The sequence below is a fragment of the Nipponia nippon genome, unplaced genomic scaffold, assembly GCF_047370975.1.
Source record: "Nipponia nippon isolate SJK-2023a ecotype South Korea unplaced genomic scaffold, ASM4737097v1 scaffold_4, whole genome shotgun sequence".
Taxonomy (NCBI): domain Eukaryota; kingdom Metazoa; phylum Chordata; class Aves; order Pelecaniformes; family Threskiornithidae; genus Nipponia; species Nipponia nippon.
This window is the reverse complement of record NW_028262358.1, coordinates 106,816,547-106,839,244: the sequence shown is the minus strand read 5'-3', so window position 1 is coordinate 106,839,244 and position 22,698 is coordinate 106,816,547. Positions and strand designations below refer to the sequence as shown.

The window sequence follows — 22,698 nt, the reverse complement described above, 5'->3', positions numbered from 1 at the left end:
CAGAGTAGAAGGGCTGATCTTACTCCTGATCTTAATGAAGGAACTCCTGACCCATATTTACAAAAAGTGAGTAGCAAATACTATGCCCAAGACTAGAGGGGCCCTGCTTCCAGCCAGGTGGAGGAAAGGGACAACTGGGTTTACTGGCCTGCATGGATTTGATGGCCTGGCACAACAGATCCACAGGAGTAGAAGGCTCTAGGGGACACCGGTGCACAGCGTGCCCTAATGCCATCAAACTATAGAGGGGCAAAACCCACCTATATTTCTGGAGTGACAGGGGGAATCCCAACAGCTGACTGTATCGGAGGCTGAAGTGAGCCTAACTGGGAATGAGTGGCAACAGCACCCCATTGCGACCGGCCCAGAGGCTCTGTGCATCCTTGCCTAGACTGCCTCAAGAGAGGGTATTTCAAGGACCCAAAAGGGTACTGGGGGGCTTTTGGTATAGCTGCCTTGGAGACAGAGGAAATTAAACAGCTGTCTACCCTGCCCGGTCTCTTGGAGGACCCTTCTGTTGTGGGGTTGCTGAGGGTTGAAGAACAGCAGGTGCCAGTCGCTACCACAACGTGCACCAGTGGCAATATCACCTCAACCGAGACTCCCCGATTCCCATCCCTCAGCTGATTCGTCGACTGGAGAGCCAAGGAGTGATCAGCAAGACTCGCTCACCCTTTAACAGCCCCGTGTGGCCTGTGCAAAAGTCTAACAGAGAGTGGAGACTAACAGTAGACGATCACAGCCTGAATGAAGTCACACCGCCATGCCAGACATGCTAGAACTTCAATACGAACTGGAGTCAAAGGCAGCCAAGTGGTACGCCACAACTGATGTCGCTAAGGCGTTTTTCTCAATCCCTTTGGCAGCAGAGTGCAGGCCACGGTTTGCTTTCACTTGGAGGAGCACCCAGTACACCTGGAATTGACTGCCCCAGGGGTGGAAACACAGCCCCACCATTTGCCATGGACTGATCCAGACTGCACTGGAACAGGGTGAAGCTCTGGAACACCTGCAATACGTTGATGACATCGTCATATGGGGTAACACAGGAGAAGTTTTTGAGAAAGGGAAGAAAATAGTCCAAATCCTTCTGAAGGCCGGCTTTGCCATAAAACAAAGTAAGGTCAAGGGACCTGCACAAGAGATCCAGTTTTTAGGAATACAACGGCAAGATGGATGTTGTCAGATCCCAATGGATGTGATCAACAAGATAGCAGCTATGTCTCCACCGGCCAGCAAAAAGGAAACACAAGCTGTCTTAGGCATCGTGGGTTTTTGGAGAATGCGTATTCCAAGTTATAGTCTGATTGTAAGCCTTCTCTTTCAAGTGACCTGGAAGAAGAACAATTTCAAATGAGGCCCTGAGCAACAACAGGCCTTTGAACAAGTTAAACAAGAGATAGTCCATGCAGTAGCCCTTGGGCCAGTCTGGGCAGGACAATGTGTAAGAAATGTGCCCTACACTGCAGCCGGGGAGAACAGCCCTACCTGGAGCTTCTGGCAGAAAGGACCAGGGGAGACTCGAGGTCAACCCTTAGGGTTTTGAAGTTGGGAATACAGAGGATCCAAGGCTATACTCCAACTGAAAAAGAGATATTGGCAGCATATGAAGGGGTTCGAGCTGCTTCAGAAGTGGTTGGTACTGAAGCACGGCTCCTCCTGGCACCCCGACTGCTGGTGCTGGGCTGGATGTTCAAAGGGAGGGTCCCCTCTACACATCATGCAACTGATGCTGCATGGAGTAAGTGGGTCACACAACGGGCTTGAATAGGAAACCCCAGTTGCCCAGGAATCTTGGAAGCGATCATGGACTGGCCAGAGAAAGCAAAGATTTTAGAATATCGCCAGAGGTGACGCGTGCTGAAGAGGCCCCACTGTATAATAAGCTACCAGAAAATGAGAAGTAATATGCCCTGTTCACTGATGGGTCCTGTCATCTTGTGGGGAAGCATCGGAGGTGGAAAACTGCTGTCTAGAGTCCTGTATGACAAGTTGCAGAAATTGCTGAAGGAGAAGGTGAATCGAGTCAGTTTGCAGAGGTGAAAGCCATCCAGCTGGCTTTAGATACTGCTGAATGAGAAAAATGGCCAGCACTTTATCTCTATACTGACTCATGGATGGTGGCAAATGCCCATTAGCAGGAGGGTGGAAAGGGGACTTTTTAGGAAGTTGAATGTCACTTGTGCAGTACCCAGGGAAACCTGTGTTGCCTCTCAGGCTTTGCTGAGATCCCAGTATGACAGTGGAGCAGGTGCGGAGCCTATAGCTGCTCCTGGCAGTGGAGTTCTCTTCCCTGGGAGAGCTTTTGTGATCTCTTGTGGGATGAGGGAGAATGGCCTAAACACAATGGAGATAATAATTTTGATACAGCTTTAGAGGATTTATTTTGCAGGATTTATTTTGAAAATTGAATCAGTTCTAGAAACCGCATGATAATGTGTTGGTGAAATTTCTAGTTTTTGTCTCAGTCCTCTTTCATGAGACAAGTAATCTTAGAAAAGAGTGACAGCCCTGTATATTTTAACCCAGGCAGAGTGCGTATTCTCTCACTTGTTTTTCCTCTCTGCCTCTCTCTTCAGGACCCTTTTCGAGGGCAGCATTTCAGTTGGGAGGACTTCTCGTGGAACTTCAATCTGACATAGTGTTAGGTTTAAAGTTTTACTAGGGCAAAAAAGTAGATAAGTGGCAAAACTCTCTTAACTAATCCCCCGAAGAACTTCATTATGCATGAACTGGATCATTGGAAACTATTTCTTTTAGGACCCTCAAGCAATTAGCAGATCTTGATAATATTAGGTATGGTACAAACTAATGACAATATGAAGATACAGTTGTGTGAACTTGAAGGAGCTATTAAAAGATGATTGTTACCATTATGGTTCATGATAAATGAACAGTGACAGTGTGAAAGCGAGGTTTCTAAGGATGATTGTGCTATGCAAGGCTTTGTGTGAAGGTTGCTCTTGTTGCTGTGAGGGTTTACAGAACCTGTCAGTCTTTGGAATAGGGTCAGTGCACTAAATATGTCAGTGGTGGGAATTCTTGTGCTGTGAAAGGCTTGGAGAAAGCAGCTGTCTGAGAGCACTAAAGGTCACCTGGGCTTGTGTGCTGCCAGCCTCTTCACTGATAAGAGTCACTGCAGCTTATCACAGTTGATGATAGAGGGTCTCCTACTGTGATGGGGAAACAAGGCTGTCCTACCGAAGTAAAGATCAAAGTGTACCTACTTGAAAATTGAAATTGTGCCAGAAGGCAGAAATAATATTCATGACATTATCAGCCTAGGGCTTCTTTAGAGGTGGGGGAAAAAACCCTTGTGTATTGCCTCCAGAATGAGGCATCAGCAAAGCCAGCCCTTTCCCCCTTCCCTTCTCTGCTCCCACCCTCCCAAGTAGCAGTATATTATTTCTGGTTTTGAGCATAAGCAGATGGTCAAAGAACTTTAAATTCAGATTTGGGGACTGCAAGCCAAATACTGTGTCCTTTACATTTGGTATTGCAAGTTCACTGCTTGTTAGTACAGATTGATTGTATGAATTTCAAATGATACATGGGTTGCAGAAATTCTTTTGATTGTATTACATTTCATGCAAATATTCAAATGTTGGGGTCGGTGTATGTTTTCTTGTTTGCTGATACCAAACCAGTGCAATGCATCAGGAAGACAAAATATGTATTGAAGTAGTACTGATCCTTTTTTCTTTGCCCATTAATGCCCTAAATAGTAACAGTCTAATAAAAAAAGTAATTTTGCGTATTTGGCTGGTATTTCAAAAGATGTGGAGAAGGGAAAGTTTCAGGAGAACTTAGGAGCAAAGTGTAGAGATTCCATCCATTATGGTTCCATAAAGCACTTACCTTAAACCAACCTTCTTTATCTTTTTGAGGTTTGTCATTGTGTTCCTCTGGGTCATCTCTTGCTGTTGTCAAGGTCCCTTCCCTCTGCAGGCTCTATTCTATTTCTTTCTCTCAGAAGTTTTTATTATTCTGCAGGTGGTCTAAGTTGTCACACTAAGGTAGAAGGTGGTCTTTGCCCAGCATCACACCGAGCTTGGTGTAGGCATGATGCCCAGCATCCAGTTAGTCTTCCCTGCACTCTGGCACAAGGATTGCTGTTTCTTCTGCTTTATCTTTATACTGCTGTTTCTCATGCTTGTATTCTAGGTTTTTGCGTGCCCTTTGCATTGCATAAATAAATACCTATTTTTGCAGTGGACTTGCAATTAAGTTTTTGTTTTCCTTTTCCTTTACATGTAATGCATTTCAGGACCTAAGACAAGGGAGCAACTAGCTTACGTGGTGTCAAAGCTGTGTCTTAATTCAGTGTGAGCCTGTTATTCTTTTGACCATAATTACTATGTACGCAGTAGGATCTGTTAAGCAGGTATGCCCGACAGGAATAACATTTCAGGGACTGGGTTTCTCCTGATGAGTACATCTGTGGTGTGGTGTATGTGTTTTTTGTTTTTTGGGTTTGTTTTTTTTTTTTTTTTGAGTAGGAGCTTGCTCAAGTCTTTGCTCAAGGCTGCCTTTATTTCCTTACAGTTTGTGGCAGTTTTTCTTCTCAGGTTTAACTTTTCCCTGCCATCACTGCATAAAAAAATTTGGTCACGTTCCTTGTTATTTTTCTTTCTTGTCTCATGGAAACCGGACTACGTGGTTGGTTACCTAACCTGTGCACTTCTGGAAACATCCTACTAGCTTCCTACGAGTCAGGTTTTGTTGGTTTTTTTGTTTTCTTCTGAGAAAACCTGTTGAGGATCACATGTGATGTTAACTAATATGTCTCAGCTTTTTGATTTCCCTCTCAAACATGTTTTGCTATATCTTCATCAGACAATTTGGCGGCCTCCTGCGTATTAACAGGATCTCTGTCCTTTGCCCACAGCGCACTCAAAATCTGATTCACAAAGGTGCATGACTGGTTCCAAACTCAGTTCTTTCTTCCGTGAATCATTTTCACAGGTGTTCTTACAAACTGGTAGCCAGTTTGTGATAGGTGATACACTGTTCCTTTCAATTTTATTTGCCCACAAATAGGCAATTTTAATCTGGCCTTATTTCAGAGGGATGTAGCAAGGCTTTCTTCATATTGGTGTAAATTTCATCTTTTAAAAATATATTGGAATAAGTCTCTAGAGCCTTCATGTGAACTCTTTCAAACTCTTCAATAATTCTTTATTGATATCAATATTCAACTCCTTTTAATTTTTTTAAAACTCATTTTATATTACTTTTTGTCTTCCCAGATGAGTATCCTTTCTATGTCTTGTCAGGAAGATGTATCTATACCCTTGTCTTTGATAAGGGTAATGCAGTCTAGCATGAGTCTGTTAATTGCCAATTTTATTTGTAGGCTTACTAGATATCAATCTCTAGCAGTTCTGGGATCCAATACTCTCTTTTTTGTTGTGGATTAGCAAATTACTTAATTCTGTGGCACAGATTCAACTAAGAGCGTAAAGGGATGCTAAGCTTTCAATAGTGGTGTCGCCTCTCTGAAGCAAACATCAGGGACACGTCAGCACTGTTTCTGCTCAAACTGCTGTATTCAAACAAGCGGCACTGTAGAAGTAAGGTGTATTCATCCAGTGGGTGCATAACTGACTGCAGTGGAGGTATGGATGGAAATATGTTGTGTCAGCTCCCATCAAAAGGAGCTGTCACGACAGTCTGTACAGCTCTGCTGCTGATGACAATTGTGCAAATTGCGTGACCAGCTTGCATTACTTCGCAAGAGCTTCATAGGATCTAATGTAGGTTTGAAGGGACCTTTGGAGATCATCTATTCCAACTCCCTTCTCAAAGTAGAGTTTCCATGATAGGAGTAGCAGCAGCATAAAAAGTTTTCTAATCATTCATTACTTACATATTTTCATGTGGGGAGGTGGTGTGAAATCTTAAATCTGAGATGTTCCATCTCCAGTGAGAAATGCTAACACAGAATTTCGATCATGTATAAAACTAAACAAATAATTTATGTTTTTGTTTTCTTTTCTAGTAAAACCTCCTACACTCAGCTTTAAGTGACTCATTGTTACCCCTACCCCTCTCTTTTTGATCTCTGTTCCTCCAAGGTGGTGGTGGTCTTCACTATGGGGTTAGTTTACTTTCTTTCTGCTGTGGTAGAAGTATAGCATGTTCAAAGTTGATATAGAATTTGTGGTTCCACTACTAAAAGTGTGGCAGCTGTACTATCTTGGGAACAGATGATGCATTATGAATGCTTTTTTAATTTTTATTTTTCCATGCATGCATATGGTTATTCTTCTCCAGGTATGTAACTTATGGCTCTCTAAAGTACTTCAGGATGCAGTAAATGAAAATGCCAGTTTGTTATGTTTGCTTGACTAGATTCTGTCTTCCTGACCCATACTGAACTTCATTGTGACCATTGCTGTAGATTATTCAGTTTTGTATTTCTGTTTCAGTATGAATTCACACTTTGTTGTAGAAGGTTAAAAAAAAAAAAAAAAGAGTACTTGAGTTTTAACTGTACTATAGCAGGCCACAATGGTCTATTAAAAAAAAAAAGTCTTTTTTGAATATGGTATGTGGAACCTAGTATTTCTCATGAATACATTAAATAATGTATTTAAGTACTTGAGTACCTGCAGTATTCTTTACAATGGAGTCCTAAGATATTTTTTCCCTCTCCTTTCTACCTTAGCCTTAATTTTTCTCCAACCTGTTTTTGTCACCTTGAAAGATTCTGTGTGGGTAAGAGTGTCCAGTCCTATGATGTACAGAGTACTAGTCAGGAATGCCTTTGGAGCATGGTGGTGCTGTTTCCTGCATCTCTGCAACAGTTGCTCAACCATAGAGGTTTGGGTTTTGTTTTGTTTTATTCCCCCCCGCCGAAAATGCAGGGATGAATTGATAATTGTTACATTCCTTTGGTTTTCTGTTTTATGATTGTGTGCAACCCTTAATTTAGTGGAATAAATGGGAATTAGGGAAGCTACAGACTGCTATGCAGAATAAATACATGGACTAAGGAGGGATGGTTCGTTCAGATTCCTTGGCAGACTTGTACGGCATTGAGAAGTCTTTGGTGTTTGCTTTCCAAAGGCAGGATCTCCTTTGTGTTAGCTGAGTGGAGTTTTACCTGCATATTTATAAACTTCCTCCTAGACTGTTAAAATACTTGGTTAGAGTGTCAATCACAATCAAGTTGCCTCAGTATCACCCCTGCTTTATAAATCATTACCTGCTTTAAACCATGCACATTTCCTCATAGAGCTGTTGGTGAATATGAAATTTGGACACATAACCAACATGTTCTTTGTGGTTCATGATGTTTTAATATTTGCTTGCTAATAATTTTTTCCTACTCTTAGGCCTTCTTTAAAAATGATCTAATTACGTATGTTGTCGCATTGTCTAGAAGTGTCAGTTAGGTGGGGCTTTGCTGTGACTGTGTGTAAGGATGACTTGTCTTCTCACTGTTTGTGTCTTTTGGATGTGTGTTCTGGGTATTTTCTATGCATCACGGCAATTTTCTTAGTGAATAATACTTTAATATCTCAGGTAGTAAACTCTTTTTGGGGCTATATGCAGTTTGGTGTTCTGTGGGTGCTGATTTTTTCTAAAAATAATAAGCTGTATTGGTTTAGATTAATTGATATTCATTATACTATGCTTTTTTGTTTATTTTCTATCTAGTAGCTGCAGTCATGAGGCAGGATGCTTTTGTGAAGGATGTTATTTGCAACCTGCTCTGACAGGTTACAATACAAGATGACAAACTTAAGCCACTCTTGGTCTTGACAGCACTCCAAATTCAGTTATGTTGTTCTTCACAAGGATTACTCAGTGTCTTCATCATCTGTTGAAATAACTTCTCTTTCTCTAAAAGTAACTCAAAGCAGACAAAATTAGACATATCTTTGTGCAGGAGACAACTGAAAGTCCATTGTACTGTTATTTCTATTATGAATCAGATCTTCCTGATTTATGAACGCTTGAAGAGCTTGAACCTTGTATTCTATGGATGTTGTAGTCTTTTATGACAGAGAATAAACAGTAATTCATCTGTTGTTGTGAAATGTGTTTAAATATTTTTATCAGGCCTTTGTTTTCCCATTTTGCAGAAAAAAAAAAATTAAAAATATTTTAAAGAAGGGATAGAGAAGCTGATGACATAAATGTTGCCATGTATTGACATAATTTTATTTTAGGCACTTTGTGTCTAACCTAATAAATTTTTGAAAGCAGCGTGATAAGACCTACTCGAAAGGCTGTTAAAATGGGTGAAACCCCCCCTTTATTTCTCTTTCATTGAAGATCCTGGAGGTCTCTTCTTCTGTTTGACTTACAGAAACAACAGAGGCTTGCTTGATTGAAAGAGATACATAGCTGTTGGCTTATTGCTAGTGTTTTCTTCAAAATAATTGAAAGCAGATCTGAAATGAAAAGGAGCTCTTGCCAAAGATCTGCAAATGTAAATTCTGTTCAAGACAAAAGAAAAGCTTTTCTGCAGTCTTCTTGGTGAACTTTAGTTGTTTCTGTCAATCAGAAACACTGTCTGGGCTTGTTGTAGGTAAGTGCTGCATAAATAGGAGAGTACAAACAAATCGGTACAGATTCACACTGATCGCTGATCTGCATTTGAGTATGTTTTGAACGAACTACTCACTGAATCATGTTCTCTATTGCTTTTTTCTATATAAATGTTACACTACTAGCCTATACTTACTAAGCTCATTGCATTTTTAAACTTTTTATCCTCAATCTTCAGCAAAATATTACATTGTCTAAATCACACATTTCATATGCAAGATCAGAAGTATCTGCTCTGTAGGAGCTCAGAGCTTATTCTGAAAAATGAGTTGGTTCTTATTGTTACTGCCAGACAAGGGCTTGGATTGCTTTGCCTTATTTAAGAAAAATCAAATCTCTTCAAGCTGCTATTCTAGAATTAAGTTGTTCTAAATTTATGTATTGTGATATAATGTATTTCAAATATTCACTTCCAAGCTTCTAGGCATCTTTCTGATATTAACTTAAAAATAAGTTTTAAACAAGACGATATCGAAGCTAAATATTGCTGAATCCAGAATGTAATCATTAGCTAGCTGCACAAGGGGTTGGCAGTAGGAAGGGCCATTCAACAGTTACTAAATCCTTATGAAGTATTTGCTTGCAATACAGGCTTTAGTGTCTGAAGAGATCTGAACTATTTTATGCCTAATAGGATGTGAATTGTAAAGGTTTGTTTTTCTGTTTCGACAAAAAATTTATATTGAACAATATTATTAGGGTATCTTTTGCATGGGAAGTAGTGGATATTCCTCACAGTTTACTTATGGTTGCTGAAAGTGTCTTTGAGTGCTAGTTTACCTCCTATTTACTCAAAATTAGCTGAGAGAGTCTCTACTAATGACTAGTGCAAGCTAGCAATTGTTCAAGCTCTACTTTATTTCTTAATGTCTCCCATGGCCCTTAACTGTTTTGTTTTGCTTCTTCCCAGACTGTGGTTGGTGCAAGTTGAAGAAGCAAGGCAGAGAGTCTAGCATTCTCATTAACAATAATACAACAAAATAATAAGATTATGACAAAATTTCAATAGGTTAATAACAAATTATTTTTCCCTATCGTTCAGACAATTCTTATCTCTAGTGGCCTGGAGTAGAAAAGAAGGGGTTTGTTTTTGAACTTCCTCCTAAACTTGGTGGTTAATGGTGAGAAAAAATTCATTTTTATGCAGGCATCTTCAGTCTGAATGGTTTGAAAATTTCTGCGAGAACAACCTCTTTCTTGGATATTGTAGCTAACATATTTAAGAATTGTTCACTGCTCTATGGAGTTTTTTCAGTTGATAAAGTTGTTCAGTTTGGAAGAACAGCTATAATATTGAACGTTATTACTGTTATAATGATGGCCAGATAATATATTTAGCACCTGTATGTTCCACACACCTCACAAATGTGAGAAACTGCACAAAAAATGTATAAACCAAAATAGACATAAAGGGCAGGAAAGTCTGCAGATCGTAAGAATATAATGCTTAAAATAATTGATACGTAAGCTTCAAGATTTTTGCTGAAAATAATGTATTGTATTAATTGGACTTTTCTAATGGCTTTCTTCTTCCCTAGGCACGAGCTTTAACACCTCAGACAGCAGAAACAGATGCAATAAGATTCTTGGTTGGAACACAGTCTCTTAGATATGATAATCAGGTAATTTTTCTGTCAAATGTCAGTTGTAATTTTTTTCCTCTTTTTTTTTTTAACATTGTTCCAATATCATTCCTCCTCCTTTCTCCCCGCTGTTGAATTTGAACATTAAGCGATAGTCAAGTTGAAGACTTCTGTGAGTAGAATGTAAAGATATTGGTAAGAAATGTAGGTGAATGAAAGATATGTTTATTTTCGGAAAAATAATTTACTCTTTTAAATTGTATGACTAAATCAGATTGGTTTAGTAAAGGAACTGCCATATTTTTGTTAATTAAAATCTATAGATTCTCTGGAGCTATCTTTAAACCACAGAAGAGATGCAAAGTAAAACAAAAGTCTATAAGCCTTGATTGCCTCTAATGGGACTCCTGGTACGTGCACAGTTCTGTGTATGTGAAGCCTCATAAACTGGATTTTTCATTATTAATTATTGGCAATCAGCTTTGTCCTTTCTGATCATAAGTTTAACAACAATTTAAACTAAAATTTGAGTTACTTTCGTGGCTCAATTTCTATTGGGTTGTTTCTTCTGCGGTTAAGAGTACAACGCTTCTAATTGTACAGCAATTTTAATTTTTGTGGCTAAATTTCAGTAAATGAGTCTGGAGTGAAGTTAAGCCTGGGAGAGGGGGGAGAGAAGTGCTGGTTTAAGGTTTGTCTTTTCTTTTCTCTACTACCCAAATTAGTAGTTACATTTTAATTTTAATCGGCAACAAATTAATTCATTTACCCAAGTCAAGTCTGTTTTGCCCACATCAGTAATTGGTAAGCGATCTCCCTGTCTTTAGCTTGGCCCGTGAGCTTTCTCATTCCTATTCTTCCTGTTTTCTCCCCCTGTCCTGCCTGGGAGGAGCAAGTGGCTGGGTGGGAGTCTGGTTGTTAACCAAGGCTGACAGCCACCATAGAAGCTCCTAGAATGGAGACAGTCACCAGCTCTTCTGAAACTGGTCTGTAATGAACTGTACAAAACAAACTCGGAACCATAGCTCTGGGAGATGTGAGCTGTCAATTCCCAGTGAGGTTTTGAGTTTGTTACTCAAGGCTAGTACTGGACGAGGCTCAAGGAAAAAAAATACTCAAAGGCATAAGGGGGATGGAGTATTCAGTTTCTTTACATTTCAGGTAATACTTGTGAGACCAATAACAAAAGAAGTGGCAGGACAAACTTAGTTAAAAATAAATACACAAAATCATATTTTTGATTGTGCTGTCTCAGATGGTCTTCAGACATTTGGTTATAATGTGGTTTTCTATTGTGGTTTCTACATGGTTTTTTTACTTCTTCGTTCAACTAATTAAATCCTGATACAAAATTGTAGTTGGAGAATCTCACTTATCAGTTGATATCCAGCAGATCTTCAATAATTGAAATGTTCTGATTTAGGTAAGTTGATTGGGCATATACTACATATTTTAGAAATATCTGTATATACACATATTTCACCTTTATTGGGTATACTTTTCTTTTTCCAATGAATAACATTAATAATGGAAATGCAGAATGCTTCCTAGGGTAGTAACAAATGTTTGGGGGTTATTGGCCTTTAGCAGTGCCTCAGGCCATCAGCTCCTCTCAGCTAGTTGCTAATCCCCAAGAAGTGCCCTAGGCTTCAAGTCATTATTGCTTAATTCAGCACTAGGTTCTCTAGATTTGCTTAAAAACTTTTTCAGTTACCTAACCTAATTTACGAGCTGGCTTGCAACCTCTAGTTCTTGACCAAGTGCTGCACAGTGAGAGGTTTCTTATGCAGCACCATCATGTACAGAATATTTCTTCCCTTCTGGTCATGGACAGGTGTAGTGCAAATAAAAGAGCAGTAGTTGTACAGCTGGCATGGTAACTTCTGCCTCATTGAGGTTTATTGCTGTATAAATCAATTTAGGCATTCATAGGAAATCTGGTGAAAATATTTTGCTATTAACACTGGTATTTCAAAGCAAAAGAAAATGTTTATAAGATTTTATATTCTGTCAATATTTGAGATATTAACAGTGTGTGGTACTTGGCATTTGGTCCTCGTAACTTGCTGGAAATTGTTTAAGTAGTTTCTTTTTGATGCAAGATCTGTGTTCTACACAGTGTAGTTTTAGAACTTTTGTCCTCAGTAGTTTCATTGTTGCTATACTGTGGCTTTTTTATACTGTTCTTAAACTGATGCTTTGGAAGCATATAAAGGAAGTATACATCACTTATTCTTTTCTGACCTCTCTCATTCTCAGAACTTTCCAAGTTATTTTCGGTTTTGTGTTTTAGAACCTAAAATAGTTATTTTCATGGGTTACATTAATGCATGGCATTATAGAATCACAAAGCAGGGCACTGGACGAACTAAAACAGTTCCCTAGTCTCTGGTCTTTGCTGCCCATGAGTGCCTGATGAAAAAAATCAATTACGACGATTGCATAATTGAAGAAAAAGATATTTTGTGTTCCAATTGGTTAGTTTTAGTCTCCCTGCCTTAGTAATTTCCTTAGCAATTAGTAATTCTTCCAGATCTTGAAGAGAACTAAATAGTTATTTGTTCTCATTCAAATCTCACTTTTTTCCCCTCAATACTTAGACTTGTGTTCAATGGGAATTTTTCCCAGTGTAATTAGTGCAGATTAGTAACTCATTTGTGTAGTTACTTGTAATAAAACCAGTCACTTCTAAAAGATGTTTTCCACAAGGATTGTGTTCCACAAGAGCTATGATCACATGTGTCGTTAGCCATTACAGTACAGTCATGTTGAGAAAGTTCTCTGTGTGGACTTAGCTTGTTTACACTTAGTGTTTTCTATATCCTCATGGTGTCCATATGCTGCACTAGCTAATCCATGGTAAAGCTCATTTCTACACTCCATCAAGAAAAGTTAGAAAGATCATGATTTGGGAATGGAAGGATAACACCCCACAGCACTGAGTTTTGTCCTGTTCTGTCAGACAGTTATTATAGGTAAATATTTCTTTCTGCAAATATTTGTATTTGAGGCATCACACTGGTACAGTATTTGGTACTAGTACGTTTTCTATGAAAATTCTTTTGTCTTCAGTATTTAGCAAAATCACTATTCCATATGATAAATACAGTTTATCATGTATTCAAATCAACATGATTAAGATGATCATTAGCAGACAAACATTGGGGGAACTTCTGCAGTTTTTTCTGTTAAGCTGATCAGCTTTTTCTGATAGACTGTGGTGTTTAGTATAGCTGTGAAAGATGTCATTTTTCAACTCAAAGGGTATAAACAATATCCTTGCATAAGAATTAAATTTCATATTTCCTAGAAGTCTCAGTCCGGACCTTGAATCAGTTAACTGTGTGTTCCAGCAGTTTCCAGCTATCCATGATGTCAGCTGAAGCAGAAACATAGCAGCAGAGGAGAAATTGGTTATTTGTGCCTTCAAAGGGCTTGAGATGGGGTAAAGAGCACTCCTTTAGCTTATGTGCTGAGTGACCCTCTTAACCTGGTTAGTGTGGGTAAAGAATGTGTGTGACTAGTAAATGGGATTTAGATTTGTGGTTTACCTTTAGGGACTTGGGTTGAGCTGCTAAAGGAGAATCCAGTGACTCCAATGGAAGGTTGTCTTCCCCTACTTTTCCTTTTCCTTTTTTTTTTTTGAGGCAGCTGAAAACAAGCATGTTTAGCAGGTCTGTGTGTGCCTTACATGAGAAACTAAAATAACTTTTAATTTTTAAACTACGACAGATCTTCACATATTTCACACTGTTTCTCTGTTAAATACCTGATTCAGTAAATTTCAGAGATCTCCTTCTCTCTGTTATACTAAAGCCAATTATCAGTCTTTTGCTGTGTAAAAATAACAACAGGAGTTACTCTTCTTGCCATGAGTCTGTTGAAAATGTTTTACCTTGGAGTTGTGAATATGTTGCTATTCTCTACCTTGCAGTTCTGTGCTTGTAGAGTAGCTGTTTGACAGTTTGAGTCGTAAGTTTATTCAGAACATCAAAATGTATCTGATTAGAGCAGCGTAGAAGGCTGAATACGTGATGCCTTTCAATTTTTATTTAAAAAAAAAAAGAAAAAAGAAACCACAACAAAAAAACAAGGGATGAGGTTAAACTGATCTTTTAATGATGGAATGAGCAAGAGCTTTTTGTATAGACAGAAGCTCTTGAATTGAGATACAGGGAATAGATCAGAGAGGGGAAGTACAGAAAGCCAAAATTAAGTGAAATGATGGATAAGTCTTAAGTGATGTTACTCTGGAGAGTTTTGAAAGGCAGGAGGGTCACTCTAAGCTCTACAGGAAGATAGTAATGCAGTTGGGGTAGATGGATAGTGTCCTGGTTCCTGGGTGGATTTCTAGGTTCAGGGCAACAAATGAAGTCTGAAAAGACAACTTGCTAATCAACTGCAGAGGGGCTTATATGTCTTAGATGACAGAGTGGAGGAACAATACAGGTGATGAGGGTTCAGCATTATATTTGAAGGGGGAGTTGCTGATGACAGTGTTTGGAAGAGAAAGAAAAAGATAACATGTAAACTCAGCCCTTTTTTTTTTTTAAAAAAAAAGTGTGTAATATTACCAATTTAGACTAAGTTGAGACCTATTTAGCAGCTTCTGTATTTTAAGAAAATTTTCTGTAAAGCTGTGTACCCAAGATTTTTGCAGTGATTCGGTAGTTAATTCAGTAGACTGAATTCAGTCATTATGATAGGATGTCTCAGGGTTTTTTTTTCTTCATTGTTCACCCAATGTTGCTAATGAATTTTTAATGAGGATACAGTTCTCTAAAGATTGTGGGCCTTATACAATTTGTTCACAGCTGAGCTTAGTGGAATGAGTCCCATGAGTAAAGTTACTTGTGTATGTTGTGCCAGGCTAGAATCTTTCCCAATTTCTTCTATTTCTGAGGTAAGTATAGAAAAACAACTAACTAAAAATAGGGAGGAAAAATGAGGGTAATGTAGACCTATTTAAAACAAACAAACAAACAAAACCCACAAAAAAACAAAAGCCCTGCAACAAACAAAAATAAAAACCACAAAAAGCAAACCTAGCTGTATGTCTTTTAAAAACTTTATCTATATATTTAAACATTATTGTTTTGCTTCATTTTTCAGTTCAATGTTTTATTTTTCCATATAGTATAAAAAGTATTACAGATTTATATACTGGTATAGGTATGCGATTGCTGAAGTGAACTCTCAAAAAGTTTCTTACTAAGTTTACAGTATTTTTTGAGTCCTTTCCCTCTCTCCCTTTCTTTCTTCATAGGATGCTTGGATTCAATGATTTGGATACAGAATTGGTGCAGACATTTAGACTAAGGATTGTAATGTTGTTATTTCTGTTTATTACTATAAGAAGTGTTGAATTGCAATACGAGTGGCTTATTTACTATTAGCCATAAAATGAAAAATCACCCTTAAGCTTTAAGTTGCAAAAATGAGAAGAATAAACGTGGTATTTCCTCAAAACAGGGAAATTGCTTGTATTTTTCTGGAAAACTATATCCTGCATGAAATCAATGATATACTAAATTGTTAGTAGAACAATTAATTAAAGTAGATATCGGTTATAAAATTCTCATTAAATTGTTCAGTGCAGTCATTGTGTATAATTAAGACCCACAGGAAAACATTTGAAACCCTAATGTTCTCTTTTATTGTATTTGCAGATTCACATCATAGATTTTGATGATGAAAATAACATTATAAACAAAAACGTTCTCCTTCATCAAGTGGGTGAAATTTGGCACATTAGTACCAGTCCTGCAGATAAAGGTGTACTAGCAACCTGCTACAATAAAAGTAAGTCCTTTGTAACCATGTTAAACTTGTTCAGGTGTTTCAATATTTTTTGGATGTGCAAATGTATTGGGTTTGCATGGCAAGGCTTCCATAGTGGGGGGGCTGCAGGGGTGGCTTCTGTGAGAAGCTGCTAGAAGCTTTCCCCATGTCTGATAGAGCCAATGCCAGCTGTCTCCAAGACGGACCCACTTCTGGCCAAGGCTGAGCCCATCAGCGATGGTGGTAGCATCTCTAGGATAACATATTTAAGAAGCGGGGGCGGGAGGGGGGCGGCGGGGAGGGTAACCTGCGCAACTGCAGCCAGAGAGAGGGGTGAGAATACATGAGAACACCACCTCTGCAGACACCAAGGTCAGTGGAGAAGGAGGGGGAGGAGGTGCTCCAGGTGCCGGAGCAGAGATTCCCCTGCAGCCCCTGGTGAAGACCATGGTGAGGCAGGCTGTCCCCCTGCAGCCTGTGGAGGACTCCATGCCGGAGCAGGTGGATGCCCGAAGGAGGCTGTGGCCCTATGGGGAGCCTGTGCTGGAGCAGGCTCCTGGCAGGACCTGTGGAGCCGTGGAGAGAGGAGCCCACGCTGGAGCAGGTTTGCTGGCAGGACTTGTGACCCCACAGGGGATCCACGCTGGAGCAGTCTGTTCCTGAAGGACTGCACCCTGTGGAAGGGGCCCACGCTGGAGCAGTTCATGAAGAACTGCAGCCTGTGGGAAGGACTCACATTGGAGGACCCATATTGTAGTTCATGGAGGACTGTCTCCCATGGGAGGGACCCCACGTTGGAGCAGGGGAAGAGTGTGAGGAGTCCTCCCCCTGGGGAGGAAGAAGCGGCAGAGACAACGTGTGATGAACTGACCACAACCCCCATTCCCTGTCCCCCTGTGCCACTGGTGGGGAGGAGGTAGAGAAATCGGGAGTGAAGTTGAGCCTGGGAAGAAGGGAGGGGTGGGGGGCAGTGTTTTAAGATTTGTTTTTTGTTTTCTCATTACCTTACTCTAGTAATAAATTGAACGAAGTTCCCCAAGTCGAGTCTGTTTTGCCTGTGACGGTAATTGGTGAATGATCTCTCCCTGCCCTTATCTTGGCCCACGAGCCTTTCGTTATATTTTTTTCTCTCCCCTGTCTAGCTGAGGAGGGGAGTGATAGAGTGGCTTTGGTGGGCACCTGGCATCCAGCCAGAGTCAACCCACCACAGCAAAGATTGAGCATCTAGCTATGTGTAAACACTTTAAATTGGTGTTATCAACTCAGGCATTTTTCAAAAAATCTGCTGTACTTTCATCTATACCTCATTTGTCTCATATCCTTAGGTCATCTTGGTTAGAAGTCTACTTTTGCATTCATGTCAAGGAAAGCAGCAAAATAAAAGTATTGCCTGCCTGATTAATGCAAAGCATGGCAAATAAAATATATTCCTGTTATTTTAGGCTTAATTCTTTTTATTGTTTTATATGTTCGCTTTTAAAACTGGAAATAAATGTTTTTCAAAACAGCATCTTGCCAGCATCAAGCTCTCTTTAAAATTGTAGGTGAAGTTTGTATATAATGTTATTTGTCTTATGTTTAATGCTCACAGAGAACTATGAATTCTTATCTAAATATCTCATCAGAAACAGTAGGAGTGCTCCTTGTGTAACCTAACACTAAGTGCACAGCTGTTGAGATTAAGGATCTCTGTGCATTTCCTAGGTGAGGCAGGTGTGAAGATCTTCTGTCACAAGGCTTGAAAAATCCACTTGCATCACTTGGGAAGGGAGTACTTCTCCGTGACAACACAGATTTCTTGCTTGTCAATTGGAATAAATATTATTTCTTCTAGCAAACATTAGTCCATTCTTTCATGGAAATACAGTCCAAGAATATAAGAATAAGGTAGTGAGTTTCAGACTTCATGCATCTGTGGACAGCTGTAGAGATGTGAATTCCTTCTGCTAAACCTTGTGGCTATGGTAGAGAGAAGGTTCCAGGATTGCTCGGTTCTCCTAGTTCTTTTGGATTGAAATAAAAGTGCTAAAATGCAAATTTCTTTCACAAATCTTATGTGAATCTTTTAAAGGCAATTATAGAAGAAAAGTGGAGTAATAAAGAGCTTTTTCTGTTTCCTAAACTGAAAATGATTGTGGGTATTTTGACTAAGAGAGAACACTGAAATGGTATTGGCCTGTTTTTTGATTACTTTTTACTCTCTGGTTGACTTACTGGACGTAACTTTCCCACCTTGCCAGTGATCCATGGAGAAAATGAGAAAGCAGTAATCAGGTCTGAAATTCTAAAGTTGTCTTAGTAATTTTCTGGCTAGTTTCAGAGGAGGATATGAGAAAGTTGTCTGAAGTCTCCTTTAAAGAAAACCAAAATGAGTTTCTAAGTTTCTTTCTTTAGCCTTTCTGAGCTGACTGCATTTTTTTTTTCATAAATAATATTGTGCTGCATGGAATAGTGTGCAACGTTTAAAAGAATTTACCTCTTTTTCCCTACATAACTGAACAGCAAGGTGATACGAGATAGCTTATCCAGTCCAGTATTTCATGTATGTACTATACCATTTAGTGTTAAACAGTTTTAAGGTATTCAATTTGTGTCTGATTTTGAGCTCAAGTATTGTTCCAGAAAGTATGGTGAAAACAAATAATTTTATAGTCTTTTCTCAAAAAGGCCTGTATTAGAGTTTTATGTTCCTTACAGCATGTTACAGCAATTCCTTATAGCAATATGCATATTAGTTGAAAACCCTCTTTGGGAGAGAGCTTACTGAGATTGCTAGAATTGAACTTCTATCTGAACACTCTAAATTTCTGTGAGATTTCTGGTTTCCATTATTGGACCTATTAATCCATATGCATGTTTTCTATTCTAGCTTCTTTGTGTTCTAGATCTAGTTTACTTTACCTAGTTTCTGAACATTAAGCTTTATTGTTTGTACTTCATGCATCTTCATTTAGAATCATCAGCCATAAACTTTCTGCAGAAAACAAGATCTGATTCTTAAATGGTTATTGATGACTCTAAATAGCAACATATGGAACAGAAAGCACACAGCATGGGGTTGTAATAATAAGGAATACTGAGTTTAGTAGACAACTTATTTCAAGTAGTAATGCAACCAAATTAAGCAATCGAAGCCTTTAAAACACTTTCATGTATTGCAATTGTTTTGTTATTTTAAAAAGACTCTTAACTATTTTCCTCATTGAAGTACCAGTCAAATGAGATGATGCTGTCAGAACAGTCATAGGTATTGTGATCACCTCTTGTGTCTGAGCCCAGTATTTCTGGCAAATCTTGACTGTTGTTGAAACGAGGAGATTGAAGAAATGTGATGTGTGTCCATTATTAATAGCTATTTTTTAAGGTGCTTATTTAAGTGATGAAATGTGGCATTGAAGAAAGGTGGAATCATGTACATTTTTCATTTCATAGCTCATTGAAGTAAGCTAATGGAATAGGGTGAAGCACTCGTGAAAAAACTTTGAAATTTCTTCTTTTATATTGGGAGAGATACTGAGTTTTCTTTTCCTTTGTCAAACTTACAGATAGTTAACATAACCGAGGCATGAATAGAGTCTTATGTTACTTCACGGAAAAAAAGATGTAGTAGGTGCAAACAGAAGAGCACTTTTTTCACAGCTTTCCTGTTCTTCATTTTTTGTCTCAGAGCAGTATGCCTTTCCTATAGGAAGTTTGGGGAATATAATAAAGGTTGAACTGGAAGAGTAGTACTGTGTACCTACTTTGAAGAGAGATTTTGAGTCTTGATTAACTTTTTAAAAGCATTTTGCCACTAGTGATACAGAAAAATATTCATTCCTGAATAACTTGTTTGTTTTAGTGTTTCAGTCATCTGGACTTGCCGTTCTTCAGACCGAAGATTAATTCTTTTTCTAGAGCTGACTTATGCAAGATACAAGATTTCTTTTTAAACATACTTTCCCCAGGTTTTAGCTACTCTTCCTTTTTTTTTAATCATGCCAGATTTTTCACTGCATTTTAAAAATATTTCTGCAGTATCCAGATGTTATCATCCCCTGTAATATTATTGAGACATTCAAACTCTTTCTTTACCTAATTAACTTCTTTGACAGTTAATACTACTGCCTCAAAAAGTCAAAGATGACACTAGTAGTCTTGCTGTATGTTTTGAAATACAAGGGATCTGATGTTATTTTCTTCTCTTTTCTCTTGTAGGGATAAAACTTAGCAAAATAATGTAATACACAAAGGTTTTTGTTAATTTCTGCTGAGTGCTAAGAATTGCACAAGGGAAACCGATACTCGTATTCAGCTGGTAATGGTAGGTTATTTGTGGGGTCAAGAATGAAATGGAAAGTTGTAAGCCCTCTGTGTATGTTTGACAAGGATGCTGATATAATAATGTTCAGAAGTTCTTACTGTTCTGATTGAGAGACACCTTGAATTGATGTAACGGGGCTCTTAATCAAAAGTTGAAAGATCCTCTTGGATGGGGAAGTTCCCATGTTTGTGCTGTTTTGGTTTTTTGTTTGTTTTTATTCAAAGGAGGCATTTTAGCTGTTTCTAAGCATGGTGGTGTAGGATTTTACAGATCTGAAGCTTTTCTCGTGTGTGAATATGTAGTATGTTGGTGTTTTGTTTTGTTTTGTTTTTTCCCCTGATGCATATACAGCATCTGCTTCCAAAGTCATAGTTATGAGGCTTTTTTTCCCTGAATCATACAGGTAGGAAACCTCCTTCAAAAGGAGTGACACTAATGTAGAAACAATCTGCCCCGTCACTCTCTGGGGGATTTACAATTTTTTTTTTTCCCCTGCTTCATGGATAAGTGAAATCTTTTTACTTGTCCTTGACACATGTAAGTGAAAGAGGCATAAGGAGGTAGAACTTCAAATGTGCGTTGTTACTGTTATTATTGGTACACCTACCGAAGAGCAAAGTCACGTGAAAAACCTTAACATAACAGCTAGGCTTCCATGTCAGTGAAAATTAATTTCCTTGTCCTCTAGATTATTTTTTTTCAAGGGCTGACTTCTGATAAACTCAGGGGTTTTTTTTCCCATAAATGGCTAAACTTTCAAATGACCACAGTTGAGTCATCGTTTTGAGATGAGCTTTGATTTTTGATAAACTCTAGGCAAGATCTGTCACAAGTGCCAAATACAGCATATTTCAACAATTGGAGGCAGACTTGCCACTCTTATTTTTGGCAGACAGGTCAAATAAGAGTTATTGCCCTTTTCCATCAAGCCCATCTGAATATTTCCTATTTACTGGCATATTGATTCTACAATCTGTTTAAATTCTTATGCTTTCAAGAAAAGTAACTTCCCTAAAAAGTAACATAAGGTGGCTTAGATAACTTTCTTGTTCTGAAGAAGTCACAGAGAAATTTAAATCCTTGCTGAATATGCAGCTTGTGAACTGTGTTCTCTAAACAATGAATAAAGTTAATTTAAATGCTGCTCTGTATTCCTTTGTTCAAGATAGTTTACTAGGGTGTAGTTATATAAGTTGGTTTTAAAAAGGAAAAAAAAAAATTCCTTTCTCTTAAGTCAAAACCCAGGAAAACTCCTTTTCTTGTTAGCATCAGTATTTACTACTTGGATTTCTAATTTTGACATTACATCATTAATAAAGCCTTGTGTCTTTTCATTCTGGATGGTGCTATTAACTAGAATAATACTGGTTCCAATAGCATTGGAACAAATTCATCTTTGGATATTAACCAGAAATTCCATTTTTCTCGGCCATTTTGTCTTAATATAAAGACAAAAATGTGCAACTATCTCTCCACCCCTCCTCATGCACACACATTAAAAATACTGATTTAGACAAATCACATAATTGCAAAGGGAAAACTTATTCTATTCAGTTCCTGTCTCGATTATAGTGGTCCCCCCTCCCACCAATGATGGATATATCACTTAGGGAATTTTATGCTATTACCACTGACGATTTTGTTATCAAGTGATAGGCTTACTAGTTATGTGTAATCTTGCCTAACTTTCAGCAAATATCAGAAATTTACTGTAGTGGAGGCGTAGTACTCGCCTATACTACATGTTTCTAACGTACTTAACGATATTGTATGATAGAAATGTATCAAGACCATACTTGTGCAACTTGCATTGCTAATAAACAAGATGTGTAGTTGGTAGATCTAGTAACTGATCAAAAGTGATGCTGTTTTTCTGCTTTTTGTCATTTGCCACCTTTGCCATTAAAAATTGCTTGTCTCATATTCAAATGGTATTCCAGATATAGACAAAGCATGATAAAACATTAAAACCTATTTAGTAATAGGTAATGTTTTGTAAGTTTTATTTTGTATCTCTGTTTTAATAAATAAATATGATTTCCTAGGGTTTTTAAACAAACTTTACGGTGGTGGCGGGGGAGATACCAGCATAGCAACTTGTGAACCTAGTGGCTTTCCTATGTTGTAGAAACATAGTTGGATCCTTCAGATCCGTGGTTTAAAATAAATAAATAGAAGTCCCTGACACATGAGCTACCTATTTTAGGCAGTCATTACACTGAGAGGTAACTTTTTTTTTTGCAAATGTGTTTGGCAGCTATTTGGTATTGAGAACATTGTAAGAATTAGGAATACTGTATTTTATACTGCATAAATATGTGAAACAGGCTAGGTGTAAGAGGGGAAAAAAAAAAGGATTAAAATATTAATATCTTGAGGATGGGGGAAGAAGGCTTTGTTAAATTAATACTTGAAATATCTAGATGAATTTATGCATTGTTAGTCAGTTTTGTGACATATTGATGCATC

The 22,698-nt window shown here is 38.3% G+C and overlaps 1 protein-coding gene across 5 annotated transcripts in view; it reads left to right on the top strand.

Annotated features, from left to right (window-relative positions):
• The window catches only part of EIPR1 (EARP complex and GARP complex interacting protein 1), a 96,900-nt gene that overhangs the window by 4,982 nt on the left and 69,220 nt on the right, over positions 1–22,698 (top strand). For all 5 annotated transcript variants that reach the window (XM_087774193.1, XM_087774192.1, XM_087774191.1 and 2 more), the window contains exons 2-3: positions 10,101–10,184; positions 15,815–15,947. In XM_087774193.1, coding sequence (XP_087630319.1) covers positions 10,101–10,184; positions 15,815–15,947 — 217 coding nt within the window. The remainder of the gene's footprint in view (positions 1–10,100; positions 10,185–15,814; positions 15,948–22,698) is intronic.